This window comes from Orbicella faveolata, unplaced genomic scaffold (assembly GCF_042242905.1).
Source record: "Orbicella faveolata isolate gen_17 unplaced genomic scaffold, um_ofav_v1 contig_3, whole genome shotgun sequence".
NCBI lineage: Eukaryota > Metazoa > Cnidaria > Anthozoa > Scleractinia > Merulinidae > Orbicella > Orbicella faveolata.
Window position 1 is genome coordinate 5,777,542 of NW_028301558.1, and position 21,003 is coordinate 5,798,544.

At 41.4% G+C, this 21,003-nt stretch overlaps 1 protein-coding gene across 4 annotated transcripts; it reads right to left on the bottom strand.

Annotated features, from left to right (window-relative positions):
- Positions 1-2,110: 2,110 nt before the first annotated feature.
- LOC110068198 (uncharacterized) lies at positions 2,111-20,046 on the bottom strand. 4 transcript variants are annotated; one of them, XM_089297512.1, is made up of 8 exons: positions 19,759-20,046; positions 16,552-16,637; positions 14,101-14,214; positions 13,639-13,758; positions 12,529-12,630; positions 11,953-12,066; positions 3,630-11,680; positions 2,111-3,558 (listed from the first exon to the last, which is right to left on the bottom strand). In XM_089297512.1, the coding sequence occupies exons 2-7, from the start codon at positions 16,631-16,633 to the stop codon at positions 3,642-3,644; spliced, it is 8,571 nt and encodes a 2,856-aa protein (XP_089153638.1). In that variant the 5' UTR covers positions 16,634-16,637; positions 19,759-20,046; the 3' UTR covers positions 2,111-3,558; positions 3,630-3,641. The 4 variants fall into 4 exon arrangements, with proteins under 4 accessions (XP_089153638.1, XP_089153637.1, XP_089153635.1 ...); XM_089297511.1 differs by having other exon boundaries at positions 2,111-3,571; XM_089297509.1 differs by having other exon boundaries at positions 2,111-11,680.
- Between the last annotated feature and the right edge of the window lie 957 nt (positions 20,047-21,003).

Below are 21,003 nucleotides of genomic sequence, written 5' to 3' on the forward strand. Positions count from 1 at the left end.
TTTGCGCTTAAGATCAACAGAGAGTTTTGACAGTCCGTTTCTCGTAAACAAGCATGGTGATCTTTATCCTTCTTTTACTTAAGAACAGCAATGATCAACTTTCTGTAGGCTGACAAGAGATCCTGAGACTGATTAATAACAAACGTTCAAGTCCGACAAACAAGTAGTTGTGGAAAACGCGGACTTAGTGACCGAGTGTTTGCAAACCCGAGAAACCAGAAGAACAAGCTAGCCTACGTGTAGCCGTACGTTCCCTCTCATTTTTTCTCGCCGTGGGGGAGGGGAAGGGAGGGGGGACTACACGTAGGCTAGAACAAGCTCACTTGTAGATGTGTACGTTTTTCCATGGAAAGTGCATTAAATTGTTCCTCATATTTGTTACAATACATCTAACACAGTATCAGTTGTGCTTCAGTTGCTTTGCCAATGTGTGCCGCAGAGTTACCAGTTCAAAAAAACAGGTTTATTGTGGTCGATATTTCAAGGGTTAACGGGGCAGTTTTGCAGATAATCGTTTTCATGGAGATGATGACCGATTCCTTTAATTACATATAAACATTATATTGCAGTCATCAAACTTGGAGGGGTTCAAACAAATTTTCTTGGAACTATTATTTCAAGGGAATCGTCTTTAGAGACAAAAACAGACGCTGGATTTTCGTTCGGTTTCCTTCTGCTTTTAACGGTATCGATTAAGTTCTTTGCCCCTTATAAACCCCACCAAATATGTGTCGTAACGTTTTTACATATTTACATCATTTGTCAGTGAGTATTACCTTCTAACTATCAATCCTTATTCCTCTTTCAGATGTTTATCGTTACCTGTTGAAGACATCAATTTGATTTTCCCTTTTGAAGACCAGTTTCTTAAAACAAAAACAAAAACGTCCCTCTACAACACGATTCAAGAAGAGGTAAATGTCCAACAGTGAAGGTTTTGCGCGGTGGTTAAGTGGTATAAATATATAAAATTAACAAATAAGTTACAATATTTTGAGAGGAAGCCACATCAGCCTTAGCTGGTTTTCATGCAGGTCCTCTATCTTGGTCGAATTGGACTTTGGAGATGTTGGTTTTTTTGTGGAGGGAGGAAAACCGGAAACCCAGAGAAAAACCCTCAAAGCAAGGCGAGAACCAACAACAAACTCAACCTACATGTGGCACTGGGCCGGAATCAAAGCCGGGCAATATTGGTGAGAGGCGAGCGCTCTCACCACTGCGCCATCCCCGTTCTGTACTGCGCTATTCCTCCTCTCTACTGCGCTATTCCTGCTCTGTACTGCGCCATCCCTGCTCGGTACTGCGCCATCCCCGCTCTGTACTGCGCTACCCTACTCTGTATTATTATTTCGCGCCGAATTAGTTTCCTTGCTACCTGCAATAATTACTGAAAGTGTTTCCGAGTCTTGTTATGAAAAGATAGGCTTCACCTCATGCCGATCAACACGGCTTAGTTTTTGTTTGCCATGGTAGACTCCGCTGTTACCCTGCAGACGCCTCTTGTCACTCAAACCTTATTCGCAGTTTCTGTCTGAGTAAGTTACTCGCATTGTATTACAGGTGTGTGCACTGAAAACGTTGCTAAATATCTGCAATAGTCAGTGAAACCTTTGTTAAGCCACTTATATCAGAAGATAGACTTATGTCAATTTGTTTGGTTATCGTTTAATGTGCTATTGAGCTCGTGTTGCGTTGTTTTCGATGAAAAGTATACTCGTATTGACGAATAATGCCAAAAATTATGCCAGCACAATCCATCAAAGCCTAGTTGCTTCAGCCTCAAAAGGTTTACAACGGGATCTTTCCGGTACCTTTTAGGGTATTGAGCCGAACAAAAATATCTGACAGGAGATAATGTGTTATTTTAGAATTGGTACCTCTTAGGGGTGAAAAAATTCAAGCCACGCCCACAAAACAGGATCTTGTTACCTCTTACAGGTTGTTTTCAAAATGATCAAAGAGCAGCCCTGTCCTTTTTATATGGGAGTCCGCCACTGGCAAAGAGGCCCACTTCATTAAAAATACTATGAGGCTTGTCAATCAATCAATCAACCTGGTGTAGTTTTTATCAGACTAAAATTAAATTTAACATTACCAAGAATTGAAAAACTCCTTTATAAAACTTTTTATTAGTACTACTAATAAGTACTCAAAAATCAGTTGGACTGAAAGCTTCATCTATAAAAACTCACTCTTTCTTGCGCAATTACCCGAAGAACAGTATGGGACTGTACACACTCTGTAAAACGAAGTGTTTCAATTATTTACTGAAAATAACAGTGATTTTACAAGAACGTGATTGCCAGCGAAATCAACAAAAACTTGGCGCCAAACCATTTGCTAATGCCTTCATCTTTTTTGTGGTATATTTTACCCATTTTTGCACTGAATATTAAGCGCGCGTTTCAAAAAAATGCGACTACAAATTTAAAAAAGCAAAGTTACTTGCTGACTACCCTAAGTTTGTTTTGGATTCATTTATGATAAATGTTCTTTGAAGTTTCTATGCTTGATGTTGCTATAGTTGATGTTGTTATAGTCTCTTATATCAATCAAATGTGAACTACTTAATCGGGTGTTGATTGTTCAACTGCCTTCCTTCTCGGTTATGCTCTATTTTCAATTAACTTCACTTATTTCATTGTTCATTTCGGTTTGTCAGCTCTTTACCATGTGTTTAAGGACTCGAGACTGTGAATATTCAAAATTCAAAATTAGCGCCCGTCGAACTGGATACAAACATACGGAGTTTGAACGTCTTGAGAGCTATTGTAGACTGCTCCTCTGCACAAACTGGTGCTGATGGACTTACAGCAAGGGCGGTCGTATTCCATTCCACAAATGCTATTACAATGGTTATAAGGGCAATGGCGACATCTTGAGAAACACAGTTGTTGTCTGTACGGCTGCGAACAGCAGTTTGCACATTCTCCAACAGGACATCTATCTCTTCAACTGTTCCCGCTGTCGAAAAGTTCTAGCTAAAGCTGTAGATACCAGACGGTGAATAGAACTGATTCCGAACACTGTCATTGAAACAGAAGACCAACCAAAGGCAGCTCCTTTTATTTAAGACTGTCCTGACTATGAGTTATTCATCTATTGTATGAGATTTGACATCCCCATTATAAGGCTTCCTGAGAACCCGGTGCAACCTCTGGAAGATCACATATTCATCTACAGCCTGCTCCACGACGCTCCACCTCACTCAGGCTTAGTTGGCGTTTCCATTCCACCTTCCAACCTATTTTCTCTTCTTAGGGTTAAATGGCTTCGTGAGTATATGCTTTAGAGATTTTCATGACTTAAAAAGACCTTCTTCACGCCTTCTTGTTTCTTCGTCTAGAAATTAGTTGTTTTATCGCACTTCATTAAATCTATGACGTCCTGTCATGCCGTTCAAAACTCAAACCCAGATGAACTGTTATTCGTGCCACTAGTCTGCTGCATTCAGCCTTCTTCAATAACCTTCAGTGGATTCGTGTCCCTTTAACTTTATGCTTTAATCACAAATTTGATTCACCGCCCACTACCACAGGGAACTTTTCACCTTTCCACCTGATCAGAAGCACTACATAAGAATTAGTTGCCATGAAAAATAATGATACTTTTCCATTCAGTTAACTTACCTTCTTCCATTTTCATTGCTCTGCTGTACACCTCCTGCATCCTTCGCTTCCCACCGGAATGTCTTCGCCACCTCGCACAATCCATCCCGTGAAATAAACATGGCCTTGGTCGCATGATTTCCAGACGTCTCTTTGGTACCCTGGGAAATTTGCGAAGTCTTTTGCTTCAAGAGGGAGGAGTGGCAGGCTCATCTCTGTTCTCAACAAGTTGACCGTTTCTCTCAGCCATTCGAGGTCTAGAACATCGTCGTTACCTTTAAGAAAGACTCTGAAGCGATGGCATGCCAGCCTCAGTCGAGTTTTACCATTGCTTGACAAAGGGATCTGACGCATCATAGCCTTGCTTTGGGCCTCTAAAACTTGAGAGAAAAGAAAGAACTTTCTTGTCTGTTCAAACACTTGACTTAGAGTTTTCAAATCAAGTTGAGGTTCCTCCAGGTACACTTTAATCTTTTCGATTGCATCTTTGGTGTCGTTCCATAGTTCTTTCAGCTCCACTTGTTGTTGTGAACTTCCTCGAAGACCAATAAACGCCTTTTTTAGGACTTCATCTGTTCTTTGCGCTTGCTGTAGAATGAACAGGTGATTTTTTAGTGTGAACATAAAAATGGCAAAGCGGCCACGCGCGTGCGGCAAATCGAGCCAGTTCCTTGTGTTTGAATACGACTGTACAACACGTAGAACCATTGGCGGAAACTTAAGCTTGGTTACGTCATTGCGCAGGTAACGTTTTGGTAGAAGAAGACTGGCAGAAGTGATTTCTTCGTATAGGATCTCGTATACGGTTTTCTTTACATTTTCAATTTTTTTCAGTGCCCTTTTGATGATATTTCCATAACGATAGCTGAATGTAATTGATGTAGAACACTTTGGGCATCGCCTTAGCTGACCATCGTTACCCAGTTCTCGGAGCATCCACCTATCCATCTCTTCAACCTTTATGATATGACCACAGTCGAAAAGTTGCAAACATCGTGTGGGTTCCGTTTTGTTTCCACGTCCATCCGCTAACATTGAAGAAAGCTTCTTAGGATGGCAAATGGCACACACAGTGGGGCAGTTTTCTCCACACAAGCCAATACAGGGGTGGCGACAAGGCAGTTTTTTGGGACAGGGAGCATCACAGCGAGGGCGATCGCATTCCTCTCCACAGAGATTTTTGCATTGGTAGTGAGGACAATTCCAGGTGCACGGTCTTCTGCACGGGTCACACGGCTGGGCACATCGTTTTTTACATTGCCCGTGAGGGCAACGTCGGTTGCATTTTCTATCGCAGGGAGAGCAAGGCTCATTACATGTTGCTTTACATCGGTGCGAGCAAACAAGCAATCGACCACATGGATGTTCGCACAATTCATGTGAACCGCTTTGTTGGCAATCATCACAAGTTCCAGAGCACTGATGACCACATAGCAAATTTTTTTCACATGCAGCTGGACATTGCACGTCTTCCACAGGGCGGCTACAACGCATTTTAAACTTATGACCGCACGGCAGGGTTTTTGCCACCTCTACATCACAGGGGTATTTAGAACAATCTTCACCGCAGACTCCTTTACAAATATGTTTGCATGAGCTCTTTTGTCGGCGACAAAGTTCCTTGCAGGTCGCTGTTTTGCTTTGAAAGCACCGTAGTGGTTCCTTGTGTCCGCAAGGAAATGTTTTGTCCACTCTTCGCATGCACTTCAAACTTCCGCACTTCTGGCTGCAGAGGCCCGGGCAAGGATGACCACAATCTAGCTCATTGTTGCAGCGTTCCTTGCATTCTACGGTGTTGGGATCATCACCACAAGGCATTTTGAGAGAATGCCTTCCTGCACAATTCAGATTTTTGAAGACCAATTTCTGGCATTTGAACTGACTACAATCCTCGGAGCATTTACCAGGGCATTTATGCCCGCAAGACAATTTTCGCTTGCACCCATTTGGACAAATCATCTGGAGCACATCATCAGAGCAACGACAACTGATTTCATGGGAGCCACATGCCAAGAGCTTCTGGACTCTGACGGCACATTTGAAGCTAGCGCAGTGGTCGCCACATTTTTTAGTGCAAAGATGTTCACATGGTAGAAGTCGTTCGCAAGGCGCATCACAAAATACTTCACCTGGATTGTCTGAACACAATATCTTCCTTTCGTGCCCACAAGGTAATATTGTCCTCACCTTTGTATCACAGATTTCACCTTGCTGCCCATGTCTCGCTTTAGAGCATGTTACGAGCTTCTTGTGTCCACAGGTAAGGGTGATTTCAACCTCCTCTTCACAAACGTGCTCCATGGGGTTGTCTGAACACAACATCTTCCTTTCGTGCCCACAAGGTAATCTTCTCATCACCTTTGTGACACAGATTTCACCATGTTGCCTATCTCTCGCTTTAGAGCATGTTATGAGCTTCTTGTGTCCACAGGAAAGGGTGATTTCAGCCTCCTCTTCACACACGTGCTCCATGGGATTTTTGTAACATGGAATAGTTATCTCGTGGTCACATGGTAGTCTTCTTTTCACCTTAACCTTGCAAGAAACATTTTGTACGTCTGCCGACATAGAAGAGCAAATGAGAGACGTCATATGGCCACACGACAGTTGGACGTCGACTTTCTTCTTGCACTTGCATTCTTTGGGATTTTTGTGACAGGGAAGAGTGAGTTTGTGCTTGCAAGGCAGTTCTTTCTCAACTTTCTCGTTGCATAATATTTTTTGTACCTTCGCTTTTGCAACATGGCAGGCCAAGAGCGTCTTGTGTCCACACGATAGACAGACCTCTGCTATTACTTCACATTTGTATTTTTCGGGATCCTTATGACAGGGTAAAGTCGCCTCGTGACCACATGGTAACGTTGTTTTTACGAGCTCTTTGCAAGCTCGAGCCTCACATTTCTTACTGCAAATGTTTTGACAATGATGTCCGCAGATCCTGACTCTTTCACATCGCTTTTTACACTTCATTGAAGATGGATCGGTGTGACAAGGCATCTCAATGCTGTGTCCACATGCGGGAATTGTCATGTTAACCACTTCCGTGCAATCATTACAGGACGCACCAAAGTGGCACCGTCGCTGACAGGCATGACCTCGCTCACACCTCTTTTGACACACTTCTTCACATCGAACCTCGTGGCAAACACGACCACACACAGATGAGCACCTATGTCCGCAATCCAGCTGTCGTTGACATGGAGCGTAACAAAAAGCCTTTTTGGGGTCAAGGTGGCAAGGGACACTCTGCTGATGGCCGCATGGAAGAAATTTGAAGACAACACTTTCACATTTTTGCACTGCACAGTCTTCGTGACACATTCCGGGGCAATCATGTCCACAGTCCAGTGCTCGCGCGCATCTTTCGGCGCACTGTGGTGGCCTGTCTTTCTCTGGACATAAAAGGTGTTTTCGATGACCGCACGGAAGTTCAACTTCAACTCTTGTGTTGCATTCACAGCGTTGTTTGCATGTTCTGGAGCACGGATGGCCACACTCGAGAACTTTGATGCACTTGCTGTTACACCGTTTGTAAAGCACAGGATCTTTGAAACATGGCAAACTTTTCTCATGTCCACACGGGAGAGTTTTCTTACAGTCAACTTTACATTGTTGTGTACATAACTTCCCGCATGCTTCCTGACAGTTGTGCCCACATGTGAGCATTTTTTCGCATTTTACTGGACAAGAGAATTTTTCTGGGTCAATACTGCATGGAACTGGCTGTTCGTGGCCGCACTGTGGGACCGTCTTCAACACAGGTTGACGGCACGGAGGACAGCTTCTTGGATAATGACACCTATTCTGGCATTGGTGGTCATTTTGGCTGCATTTCATGAAGCAAAATTTAGAACACTGGCCCTTTTCGTGAAAGTGGTCTGAGGCATGGCATGGCGTTTCACACGCATGCCCACAAACAAGACGTTCTCCACAGGGCATCTTACATCCTCCAAATTTGATATCAAACTCACGCGACGTTCTCACACTGGTGACTTTGTTGTGTCTCTTGCAAACCAGATCTAAAGTCTCTCCAATGGCTTTCTTTGTTTCTAAATCGTCACATATTTCCTGCCACAGCTTGCACTTGCTTTTCAGTTGCTTGAAGTTTCCAATGCAGTAAAATCCTTGGCGAGCTCGGGACAATGCAACACAGATTCTGTTTGACTCGTTTAAGAAACCAATTCGCTGGTCTGAGTTGCTTCTGACCAACGACAGAAGAATGATGTCGTTTTCTTCACCTTGAAAGTTATCCACTGCACAAACCCTGACACCCTCAAATGCTTTTCTTGGCATCTTCTCTTGAAGAAGTAATAACTGACCGATATACATTGTTAGAACTGTAATCTTGCTCCCGCTATATCCTTGAAGTAAAAGATAATTGCAAAGGGCTACTAAGAAGTCGGCTTCGTGAGGGTTAGAGTAACTTTGTAGACCGTCTACGTGGGCCTCGACCTCACAATGATCAATAAAGAACAGATTGTGAGTTAGGCCAGATATGTCTTTGAATTCGCACACCGTTTCGTGGTCAACAATTTCGTGATCGTAGATTCGTTTAGTCAGTGACGCAATTTCTGGCCGCATTCGATGCTGTATGGACAAGCGTTTGCAATCCATACTGTTCATTACCATTCTCTCGAACAGCGAAATCGACAGGTTGTATTTTAAGGCTAACTCATACACTGTTGCTTTTGGACGGAGTTGCTTGTGGTCTCCGATTAGAATGGTATGCTTTGTATCTTGTGCAAGAGAAGTGATGATGTGAGCTTCCATAACCTCAGCTGCTTCTTCGATTACAACAACTCTGGGGGCTACTCTCTGAAGCATTGAGTGGTATCGCGCTGCACCACTGGTCGTCATGCCAACAACAGTTGCGCGACGTATAACCTCTTCTTCTTCTTCAAATCTGACTGCCTCTTGTTCTTGACAAAGTTGGTCATACTCCTGTTCACCTCTTTGAATCTCTGCTCTGAAGCGTTCACGGTAGCTCTCTACCCAAAAAAGGTACAACCGACGTCGATCCAAAGGTGATAAAAGCCAAATGTTTTCAACGCACATTGCTTCATCAGTGGGCATCGCAACTGTTTCTTCCAGATCAGGCTTCAAAGATTTGATATCTGCTGTTATTTTTATTTTGTTTTTCTTGCTCTTTGAAGATTTTGTTTGAGCAGTACTCATTTCATGTCTCATCTGTTGTTTGCTACTCTCATCAGTTGTTTGCTGCCATGGAAATTTTCCTCGCCTCTTCTTGTAGGGTACAGTTTGCCATCCCTCGTCTTGGTCCCCTTGATCTTGATTCTGACAACTTAAGTCATCTGACTGGTTCGACATAACTGGCAGGAAATCTTCATCTCCGTGTATGCATCTTTGATATTGTATCAAATCAGCGTCCCTTTCTACGTCGATGGTACCTTCATTACTGTCGTCTTTCAAGCTTTGAGGTTCCTCAATCCGTTTGATGTCTTGGATTTCATGTACTTGCTTTAAAGTTTTCTTTTTCTTTTTCCTTGAAGATTTTGTTTGATCAGTACTTTTTTCCTTTGGATCATTATGAACGGGGGCGCTTTCCATTCCGTATTTGGAATTCTCATCTGTTGTTTGTTGCCATGGAAATTTTCCTCGCCTCTTCTTGCAGGGTACAGCTTGCCATACCTCGTCTTGGTCTCCTTGGTCTTGATTCTGACAACTTAAGTCATCTGACTGGTTCGACATAACTGGCAGGAAATCTTCATCTCCGTGTATGCATCTTTGATATTGTATCAAATCAGCGTCCCTTTCTACTTCGATGGTACCTTCATTACTGTCGTCTTTCAAGCTTTGAGGTTCCTCAATCCGTTTGATGTCTTGGATTTCATCTACTTGCTTTAAAGTTTGAGAAACTGGGCAATGTTTTACGTGAGAACTGGCTTCAGACACCAATGATGCTGCCACCTCGCTACTTTGTTGAGCTGAGAAGTCGTTTGGTCTGGTGCTGTGAACAGAGGTTTTTTTGAGATCTTCCTGAGATGTAGGTGCTGGCGGATTCCTGCCTTTGCCTTCAACATTGCGTAGATCAACGTGTCCACCTTGCCTTGTTCTCGCCTGTTTCAAGGGGTCCAATCGCTTGTCGTTACATAGCCAGAGTTTGAAAGTGTTACCGGGCGTTCGACACTCGTTTTCTGCGTTGGGAGGAAATACCGCATTGTACAGTTGTTCTACATGTTCAGAATTAAGCAGGTTTTCCAAATTGTCGAATTCCAAAAGCTTTGTCTCAGCTTTGGAAAGTGAATCCTTCCAGCCAGTCAATTCTGAGACTTTGCTTTGTATCATATCTCTGATTTCCCTTCGTCTTTCATGCATCCTGTGCTCGTCAGTAAATAGTTTCAGATTACACTTTTCCAGTTGCGGACTTTTGCATCTTCCTCCAACACGTATGATCTGCTCTTTGGGAAGAAATTCTAATACTTTTTCCAAGAACTGATCCAGAGCGTGGTTTGTGTAACAGACCATAAGCATTGGCGAGAGTTTATCAGGGTCCCAGGCTGCTCGATTCTCAAGTAAGCATCGAACGATTCTGGCTCCAACATACGTCTTCCCTGTTCCTGGTGGTCCCTGGATGACAGAAAACTCAGTTGTAACTGCTGTTTTTAACGCTTCAAACTGGGAGCTGTTAAGTGGAAGGATCTCAACAGAGGGCCAGGCTCTGGGCTGCAGGACAGGTACCCTACTTGCGTTCGTTTCATGTGGAACATCCAATGCCAACCTAAGATCATAGCACACTGGTTCTTGAGAATCCTCGCGCCTCAGATACTCGGGTGGATCGACATCTTCACTGCATTGAACCAGATATTTCTTGAATGGCATGGTAGTTTCATCCAATTCCTTCAGTCCTTTCAGGACATGACGATAAGCTTCATAGTAAGCAGGCGACTCAACCATTTGATACTCACATGTACGGTTTTCCACCCCCAATACATCTTGGTCCTCGATGAATCGAATCTCAATTCTACCTTGTGCCATTTCCTCTGGATCTCGGTTGGAAACTGTTGCAAAAAGCATTGTCTCAAAGTTGTTATTTGAAAGACAAAGGAATGACCCAAACAGAAGTCGTTTGGAATGTGCCCATCTTTTAGTATCGAACCTGGAAACATCAAATTGTACTTGATAAATGATTCCGGACTTCGTGAATTTTTTGTCGACAATACGTGCTCCTTGGTACTGTTTCATTAACTGATTGCGCTGTTTTCTTGGTACGTTGTGGACAATTTCGTGGATGCCTTCCCTGAGTGGCTCAAGAAAATCCTCTCTAAGCAACCGAAACTGTACATCAAGGTAGTGCTCGGCATCTTCATATCTTCCCTTTAAAATATTCTTTCGCAGAAAGGGCCGTGCATGAGATGTGATTTCTTTGTTTGTGGGACAAATCGGTATGTCTCTAAAATCGTTTGGAGGTTTTTGCCCAGCTTTGTCGATGTAACGTTTGCCATGCTTCTGCCTTTCAGCTATAATGAGGTCATCTCTGGTTTGTTTTAAAGCTTCTAACTCTCTCTGTAGATCATCTTTTTCATCAATACTTGACTGGTCCAAAAATTGTTTCAACTGAGAGTAAGGCAGGTCGGCATATGAGCTTGGTAAGTGCCTCAAATACCTCGTGAATACTTTGATCAAGCTTTGAATGAATCTTCTTTGAGATTCTTGTTCATTCAAAACCGTTGACACTTCCAGACGATCAAGCACACGAGGAATCTTTGAACTCAAGAATACTGAGCCTTTAAGCGCGGCTAGAATTGTGTTTGTGTTCTCGTGCAGTGGCGCACTACAGGCAATTGCTAGTATACACGTGAGGTCGAAGATGAACTCATCGCTGTTATGCTCCTCCTGCGGTGATCGTAGAAAGAACTTAAAGCGAGCCATACTTTCATTTAACCTGCAGACTACATCACGAGGATTCATCTCTTTTAACGTTTTCAGGTCTAGGACACATTTTGCAGGGAAAACTCTACGAACAGGAGGGGGCTGTGTTTTGTCCTGTGGTGGTGAATGGGTATCAGCATTCATTGCAAAAGGCCTTCCTGGACGTTGTTCTTGGTTTCCATCTGTATTATAAGACAATATGCATTCGTAAGTAAATATACCATTTCTGTTCTTGTAGTGGTACAAACAGCTGTTTGGTTAAAGGATAAGTAACCTGTTTCGGTCAGACCTTAATCTCCAAGAATGTATTGATTCAGTACTAATCATTCTGAGAAATTGTCAAGCAATACGATTTACCTAACTTGAAAAACCTCGGTTTATTCTCGAGTATTCGACTATAGCAAAAAAACTAAAACATTTCGACAGGAGCGTTTCGACTATTTCTTGCACTCACATGACGGTTTTCCTTTTCCAGGCGACGACGACCCTTGACCTTTGTCGCTTTCCCGTGATGCTCCTCTCCCGCCTCCTCCACGAGCTTGCTTCTTCTCTTGGTCCAATTTTTCATCTTAAATAAACGACAAATTGTTATAAAATGAATACATTACAATTTTAAATACCATTAGTAATTCAGTCACTTAATATTAGTAATAATTTAATTGATGGGTGTTTTGGAGGTTAGAGCGGGTGTGCTTGTCTTATTGTTCAAAAGCAGTAGTTTTAAATGGCTGGGGTAATGCATCGACATTGACTTGGTGGGGGGACAGAAAGCCAAAATAAAATAAAAAAAAGACTTGGTTCCCTGGAGTGTAATATCTAATACGTTTTACAAACACGTTTCGGTAGATGCTTCTGCCATCTTCAGTGTGAAACAAGTTTGTAAAACTTTAGAGTGTCGAGTTTTAAAATGTATTTCATCATTCCTATTATTCAGACCATTTGGAAATATCTGATATCCAAGGTATTTATCGCATATAGAGCCATGTTTTTAAAGGAGTTTTTTGCTCCAAAAACTGAACAAGTCACCTACCTTGAGCTTTGCCTTCTGCACCTTGTGACGCTGGGAACTGACCTTCCGCGGCTGTTTTCTTTCGTTTGCCTCCTCCGTTTGCTTCCTTTTTAGCCTCAGGCTCTGTAAACATTGATTGCGTTTTCACTCTTACAAAATAGACATAACTTCACTCCATGTAAGGGTTGTTTGAGGATTTTCAAAAAAATCGTCTCATCAAAAACAGAGGGGGCTCGACGGTGTTTTATATGTATAGTAAAATTTCTGCTTTCGTCACAAGTGTAATGTATTTTATCGAAGCATTCGCTAGATTGACAGTTTATTTATTTCGCTTTTTAGCACAGTTCTAACACTATTTTTGTTGACAATAGCCTATATGCAGCTACGTTTATTGCAGACAAATAGCTCGTTGCCGTTTTGTTTGTCTGCGTCATAGCGGATGTTTAATTTGGGTCATATTTGTCAAAATACAGGAGCAAACATTTGAAATTCAGTTTACCGTAGGTCCGTAGCTTACCGTCCCGGGGATATTCCCTTTTATGGGGTATATAGGTATGTGCGGCCCCAAAAAGTATGGTTTCTCAACCGTTTTGGTCATAAATAGGGCATCGATTTTGTCCATATTGGTCACAAATAGGGTATGGTTTTTTCTACTCTAGTCTTGAATTGGGTATGTTTTTAGGAGAAGCTACTTTTTCATCATTATCGATAAGACCATCAACAAAACCCGTCAAAAATTATGTTTAGGGCAACTGTGTCAGCCGCAATAGTCATAAATAGGCTATCGAATTTTTGGTTTCGTCGTGAATAAGGTAGGGAAAATCGCAGATTTTCGTCATAAATAGGGTAGGGGTTTTGGAAAGCGGGCCGCACACCCCCACCAAATTTTTTTGGGAGTACCCCCCTGGGCTTACCGTGCATCTGTACTCCGATAAAGCACGCTGTTTCAACCAATCTGAGCAGTCGTTAAAGCGGTTTTCAATTGAGTATCGAGAGTAATCAGGCAGTAACTGATTTTTCATCCACTGTTATCAAACTGACTCTTTTTACTGAAATCTGGCGCAATTGTCTCAAAAAAAATCAGTTGCAGTAAGCCAATACAACTTGATTCGATCTACATTGAACAGATACCTGGACTAGTCTCTTCTCTTCCATGACCTCGTTTCTGATATCGGCCTTTTCTTCCTAATTCGCGCTGCTTTCCTCTTAGTCGGCCTCTGTGGTCTCGCCTGGCTTCCTTAGTATTGTCATCTTGAATGAAGAACAAACGTGCTCATTAGAACACTGTTGACAGCTGCCTCATATACGTATTGAAAAACCAAAACAAACTAAGTAATTGTAAGCCAAAAATCCTCTCTCCTTCCCTATTTCGCCCAAGTTTCTATCAAAAATAAAGGCAAACTATCGTGAGTAAACTTGCTTCCACCGCATTGAAAACGGGTTATTTTTCAACATTGGCGCTAGAGAAAAGCGTTGACTTCTTTTACTTGGCATTTGAATCCGATTAAGGCTGCAGAAGAATGTAATCAATATTCTCTGATTAAGAAACAGTTAGGCTATACTAAACGTTCTCCCACAATTTCATCAATGTACCTGGTATTTCATCAGCAGTTGTTCCACAAGCACCTCCTTTCGTTTCCGCTCCTTCTGTTCCTCTTGATGTATTCCCCTGTGCTTCTCCATTTTGCTCTGATGCTTCTTCGGACTCTAAAATGTCAATCAATCAAGTCCATGCTAAGCTATCATATACCAAAACATTTTACTTTCATTGGCGGATCACTTGAATCAATAGTATTGGTCATTAGTAAGTTGTTTTAGTAAGTAATGTTAGTATTTAATTGTGGCCGTAGTATTGTGTGTTGATTTTAGCAGATTTTGGCCATTTTGGCCATAAATAGTATATGGTTTTTGCACTCTAGCCTTGATATGCCCTTCACAAATTACGTTTACGGTAATTTAACATTGGTCTGAACTAGGGAACTTGTTATAGCGCAGGTCTGAAACAGGGTTTTGATTTAAGGGTCAGGTCATAAATAGGGTTTATTAGGTAGGGAATATCGCAGATTTTGGTCATAAATAGGGTAGGGTTTTTGGGAAGCGGGCCGCACACCCCCACCCAATTTTTCCCGAGAGCTGTAGCTCGTAAGTAGTGTCCATTTTGTTTGGTATTGTAAGTAGCTGTAGTATTGTAAGTAGTGTAAGTGCCCTAATAAAAACATATTTAAAGAAAAAAAAAGGATTGCTCATAACATATATCACTTATTTCACAGCTGCTCAAGTTGTGTATATAACTGCGATGATCAATCATGTCTCATATATCACTGCCATAGAACATTTTATCTTTTCAGTTCGGAGATCTCATGTAACAGTGTATAGACCAACGAAATTCCCTTCCCCCTCAAGAATTGCGGGCGAAATTGATTCACCTTCCATGCAATATCAAATTTTAGCCTATAACATAGCGTAATTAAGGGTGTTTTCTAAGGCCATGGCTCATGGTTAGTGCGCTCGTCTCCAGATGGAGCGGTTCGGGTTTGAGGCCTGGCCGTGGACATTGTGTTGTGTTCTTGGGCAAGACACTTTACTCTCACAGTGCCTCTCTCCACCCAGGTGTCTAAATGGGTACCGGCGAACTTAATAGTCACCCATGTCAAGGCTAGAGTGCAAAAACCATATACTATTTATGACCAAAATGGCCAAAATCTGCTAAAATCAACACACAATACTACGGGTACAAACAAATACTAACATTACTTACTAAAGCAACTTACTAATATTTCCAAGGTGAGTGATTGTTTGTTCTCATTTCTCTGAATGTCCTATCTATATGTTAATCCAAACTTACTAAAACAACTGACTAATATTTCCAAGGTAAGTGATTGTTTGTTCTCATTTCTTTGAATGTCCTATCTATATGTTAATCCAAACTAGAGAGCTTCCTATCTTGATCAAAATCAGATAAAACTGAATTAAATTACATCTTTATGTTCTTATAACACATTTTTACCACGATAAAAGGAAACTTATCGCTGTATTATGGCTGGGACCTGCTCGCCCGCGCTTTGTACAACGGGCTTGCTTTCCATTATGCCAAAGATTCCGAAAAATGTCGATCGGAATTCAAATGGAAAGGTCCGTTTCGGTTTCTTCTGACCGGAATATTCGGGATCACCTCTGGAGGTGGTCCACTTATTACGGTTGGAATAGTCCGACCGAAATTCGCCGTTCCATTTTTGACAAACCGGTTTTTTGTTTTTTGGGGAATTCGGAAAGGAATAGAAAGTGGTAAGAGCCATTCCTATTGGTTGGCCCGGTTCAATCGGAAAATGTCGATCCATTTTCGTCGGGTATTCCCACTGATCTCTGACCGGTCGGTTTGGCATAATGGAGAGCACCCCGGGTGCGTCAGAACCAGTGAAGTTCACTACAGCCTCGACTAACTGTACTATTCCGACTTGTGTAAATTTTAGCTCTGGTCCGGCATAACCCATACTTAATGCATTACAGGGTCTTACAGAGGTCTGGCCAATTCCACAGAGAATAGACGTTATTTTATACTTGGAAGTGTGAAATGCTCTTTACTTAGCTCTTATTAACCGAGCATGTATGGGAGAATGTTGACCGAGGCCGTGAGTACAGACCGAGGTCAAGATTATCACATACAGACCGATTAAGCTCGGTTAATAAGATGTTTGTTATATGGCAAACAAGAACAATTTAAAAATTCGTTTAATGCAACTGGTTTGTACTAACTGATATTTTGCTTGCGAACGGCGATGAGCCGAATTTAATTCTGCGGAAGTTTGCTCGTCCTCTTTACTTTTTTCTCATCAGGCTTTTTGGCACGTCCATAAATAAATATTGTTAGATGAATAGTCAATGATTTTGCATTTTAGTTTACAACTTTTTCACTGCAAAAATTACCGGGCTAGATGCCGGTCTAGATGGGAAAATCTAGACCGCTTTCAACATCAAATTCGTGAATTTGGTAGTTCCCAGTCCTTGTGAGACAGCCATATAATAATGTTTCTAACAAGCGTTTACCTATGGCCTCGTCCCCAGGTCTGTCTTGCTTGTTTTGTTTGTCGAATTTGCCCCGCCATTTCGCTCTCTTCGACTTAGGCATGGTGCTGAAAAGAGAAATGCAATAGCAGAGATGAATCCCACCGTTTTAAAGAGAAAAGTTCATTTAACTTAAATCATTCTTTTCCTGGACGTTTATGTGTGAATTTTAAAATGACAACAAAAGTGAGTGGAAAAGGTTCCTTGAGTTATTTACAGATTGAAATAGTTTCACTGACTTGATAAGGGCAGACGTTTCGGCAAATATGAATTAAAATTCTTTGGCTGTGTATGTTTAAAAATGTGTGTAGTGGGAACACATCTAGTGATTCAAAATGTGTACTAAACCGCCTAAACTACATCTTCAGACCTCTATAGGCATCAGAAACCCGTGCCATGTAATTTTCATTATGCGCGTGTTGAAGTGTCATTCAAGAAACGCTGAAGAAACGATGAAGAAACGTTGCCACCGTTGTCATGACTGCAGCAACCAATCTAGTCCAGTTCTGGCCCTTTCTCTGTCATGCAACGCTACGCTCTCGGAGAGAGAGGGATCCTCTCTCTCCGAGAGCGTTGCGTGACAGCGAGAGGGCCAGAACTGGACTAGAACCAATCAAGGTCTTTGTAAAATTACTTAAAAGCGACTTCTTAAAGTCTGGACTTATATTTTGCTCGTTTCGTATCCTGTGACTGGCGTCACCGAAAATCGGCCTCAAAAAGTATCAGGGTGCGAGGGAATTTTCCAGATGACATCAGTTGTTAATTTTATCGTTATTCCCAGGATTCGTCATGTAGAAAAGACTCAAAGGAACGAATGGGAGCAAAAGGAAAATACATTCACAGAAAAAAAAAAACGAGCGACGTATTCGGAAAATTTAAAAAGATTATGAAACTGAGCTCTCTTTCTTCATGTTTATCTTTAAAAAACGCAAGAGGACTTCAAGAGTCAGTCACACCGGAAACTCATGAGGGAGGTTCTTGTTGCGTGTTTATAATAGAAGTAGCATGCTGATGTAGTGTCTGAAATTGCAAATCTTTAATTTTGTTCAGCTCAAACGCCTGAAACAACTCACAGAAAATAGAATGAGGCCAGTGTTGGCATGGCGGCAGAACGTATTGTCCGGCTACACGTTTCACCGGAGGTTTTTTCTTCTTTATTCTCAATTACTGGGAAGCAGTCACAAGAGTAATTAGTAGATTGCCCTAATGTCTGAGACTCATATTCGCACAACGGCCAAGTTTGTTCATCCGCTGCACATTTCGCCAACTGTTTTTGATGAAGTTAGAGATTTATTCCTTACACAAAATTCAACGAGTTAAATTTTCTACCATCGGAATCCTCCCCTCCCCCTGTCCCACCACCCCCCCCCCAAAAAAAAATTGACGTTATGTTGCCAATTACATACATATTTAGTACAGCAGTGGGAAATATTTACACCCAAACCGAGTGGTGGCGTACCCCTCAAGATTACATTCATGAATTGATTATTTGAATATTGAAGCCGCTAGTCGTTTCAAGAATACAACAGTGAATTCATTATTGGAAAATTGAACCCACTAGTCGTTCCAAGAATACGGCTAATGGGTTTAATGTTCAAAAAAATCAATTTAATATTGATTTTGAAATGACTATCGAGTTCAATATTCAAATAATTAAATCATTATTGCATTCTTGAAACGATTAGCGGGTTTAATATTCAAATAATCAATTCATTAATAATGTAATCTTGAGGGGTACGCTTCACTTGGTTTGACTGTAATTTCCACGACGATTCTCAAAATGCATTGTATCACACAGTGAAAGCATTATCTCACTCTTGAAACAGTCAAGTCTTCAGAAAATTACAAAGTTTAAGCGCATATTGGCTCGTTGCATGATCGCGTGATAGGACTCACCGGAAGTAGAGCGCCACTGAAAAACCGCTGCCCGGAACAAGAACTAGTAACTGGGCTCTTCAGGTCCCATTGATAAATTCGCCACATTCAATGCTTCGGAAAATTTACGACAGTAAGTTGGAAAACATGTCGATGTGTCTGGAAACAGAAGCTAACAAGTGACGCCAAAGAAAAGAGTAAATTGTTTTCAGTCGCTTGTCGATTCAGGGATGTGGCGGTACCTAAGTTGAAAGACATGATAGGTTGCAAGACACGGAAATAATCCATCATAATTTCCGTACGTATCTTTCGTTACTGCACGCTGCAGACTAACCTTACATGTCTTTCAAGATAAAAACAACCATTACGTAAAAAAATAAATGCAAAGCAGACACCGCAAAAATGCAAATGCAAAGCAGACAACGCCATGGTGCAACATCTATCACAAATTTGACAGCGCTCTCGAAACGCACGAATTAACATGTCACAAGCTAAAAGAAGAATAAACGACCAGAAGTGCAGCGAGGGATATTTTGAAAATAAAATCGTCTACGAATGCAAAGTAAAAGACTGCAGAACACGGAAAGCATATCGCAGTAATAAGAAAACACATTTCATTTACTGAGCTTTGACGTCAAACTCGTTGCTAGTGGTAATGGATATGAGTCTTCCATAACTTCGACCAACCTCGATCTGTGAGGGCAGAATCTAGACTGCTTGATCTGATGGAAAGGTTACAATCTCCTGAATATTTTCTAATTAAAAACAGATTACAATACTCTTCCTAATCATTTTGAATTTCTCTGCTGGATTACATGCGACAAAATGCCTTGCATGAATGTTACCAGCACTTATTTCCGCATCACCGGTAAATACCAACTTTACAGCTCGCCTTTTAATCAATTTCGCTATAAAATTAATTAAAAGGGATGGTATATACATCCATTATTATCGTTATTCAGAAAAGTCGAAAGATTTTTCGACATCAGTATAACGGCAATCAACTTTGACTACTTTAAATCCGGTTAATCAGCGGAAGGACGACTCCAGGCTTACTGTATTTTGAGAAACGAAACGACACGAAATGATGAATTAACTCGGAGGCCTGCGAAGGGCTAAGAATGTCAACCACCATAACAATCAGATCTTCCTGTGTAATAGTTTAAAGGAGGAATGCAACACTGGAAGTGCAAATTTTCTAAGTTCAAAAATCTCTATTTTGCGAAACGGACTCTTCATAGACAGTGATGATATTTTGATAAAAATTACCAAGAAAGAGGTTAAGTACAGCGACTGTTTTACCTGCGTACGCACCTTGCCGGAGAAAGATGTTATTCCTTGTCACTCTAGATCTTTCTGCACCGAAGACAATACAAGGTTCTGGACTAAAGAATGGTAAGAGTTCTTGCTGTATTTAAAGATGGCAGCATTTCAGATGTTTTGGAGACCTCATTCGTGTCATAGGATTCCGAGTAAATTTGTTTTGTCTCGTGAAGTGATGGACTTGAGCGTGATGGAAAGGTGGGATTGGACCACGGAATGAACAACTGTGGAAAGTGGAACGCTTAGCGCAGTTAAATGTGTTCGTTGCAGTACTGCGTTAACACCTGGATAAGTGTGAGAAACACTCACCTGTGGCTCTTTGCTACACTACCTCTTCTCGGGATAGAACATCTGGTTGGGTCTTTCTGTAATGTGGTTCTGGAAAACGGTTGAAATAGATCTACTACACAAGGATTGTTTTTCATGACAAACATCATTCTTTAAAAGACTTTATTTATTCTTAAGAAGATTTTTTTTGCCATGTTTACAATCTTATGCTGCTTATGAAAATATGAATTTAACACCACTTAACATTTTTTAAAACAAAATAGGGGTAGCTTTTGTAAAACTACCTTGTCGAAAAGACAAAAATAAAATTATGCTTCAGCAAACCGTGCGCGTGCTGATTGGTGAAACGACTCCTCTCGATGCTGCTTTGTACAACTAAATGTGAACTGAAATATTGAGAGCCATTTAAAATCCTTGTATTCTGTACCATGTGAAACTAATAGTTTGAATTTCAGCCGTCTATTCGACAAATGTTCGATTCGCACGCTCAGGCAAGCAAATAGACAAATTAGGGACTATTGTATGATTATTATCCAGCAAACCGTTCTAATTAAATAAAATAAAATGTTAAAAAGGTGTCATGAAACACGTAAAGAAGACAAAAACACCAGAGTAGTCGAGAATTTGCCGATTCAGAAGCTGGTTCAACTAAAACATTGTTTAGCGCTGAAAACGTTGCCTGTAATAGTTAGTGAAAACACTGTTAAGCCTCTTCGAATTCTAAAAGAAAATAGGCTTATTGTGCTCACTTTGTTTACCTATCTAGTGTTTCGTTGTTTCAATGCATTGACTAGAAAGGCCGGGACCTACGTCTACGTCATCAAGAATACATATGAGGACCGCTGGGATGAGCCGCCCTAGTTAGACGCACGGCAGCGTTTGGGAGCTCCGCGAAGCTGTAACTTTTCATCTTAAAAAAATCGTTCAGGCAAGGCTGTACACTGATTG

What these genes read in the sequence shown, in the direction of transcription:
- LOC110068198 (XM_089297512.1), bottom strand. Translation starts at nt 16,633, where the DNA reads ATGCCTAAGTCGAAGAGAGCGAAATGGCGGGGCAAATTCGACAAACAA. An exon ending in ACCTGGGGACGAGGCCATAG is followed by an intron (nt 14,215 to 16,551) that starts GTAAACGCTTGT and finishes TTGACATTTTAG; the next exon opens with AGTCCGAAGAAGCATCAGAG. An exon ending in TGGAAAAGGAAAACCGTCAT is followed by an intron (nt 11,681 to 11,952) that starts GTGAGTGCAAGA and finishes CTTATAATACAG; the next exon opens with ATGGAAACCAAGAACAACGT.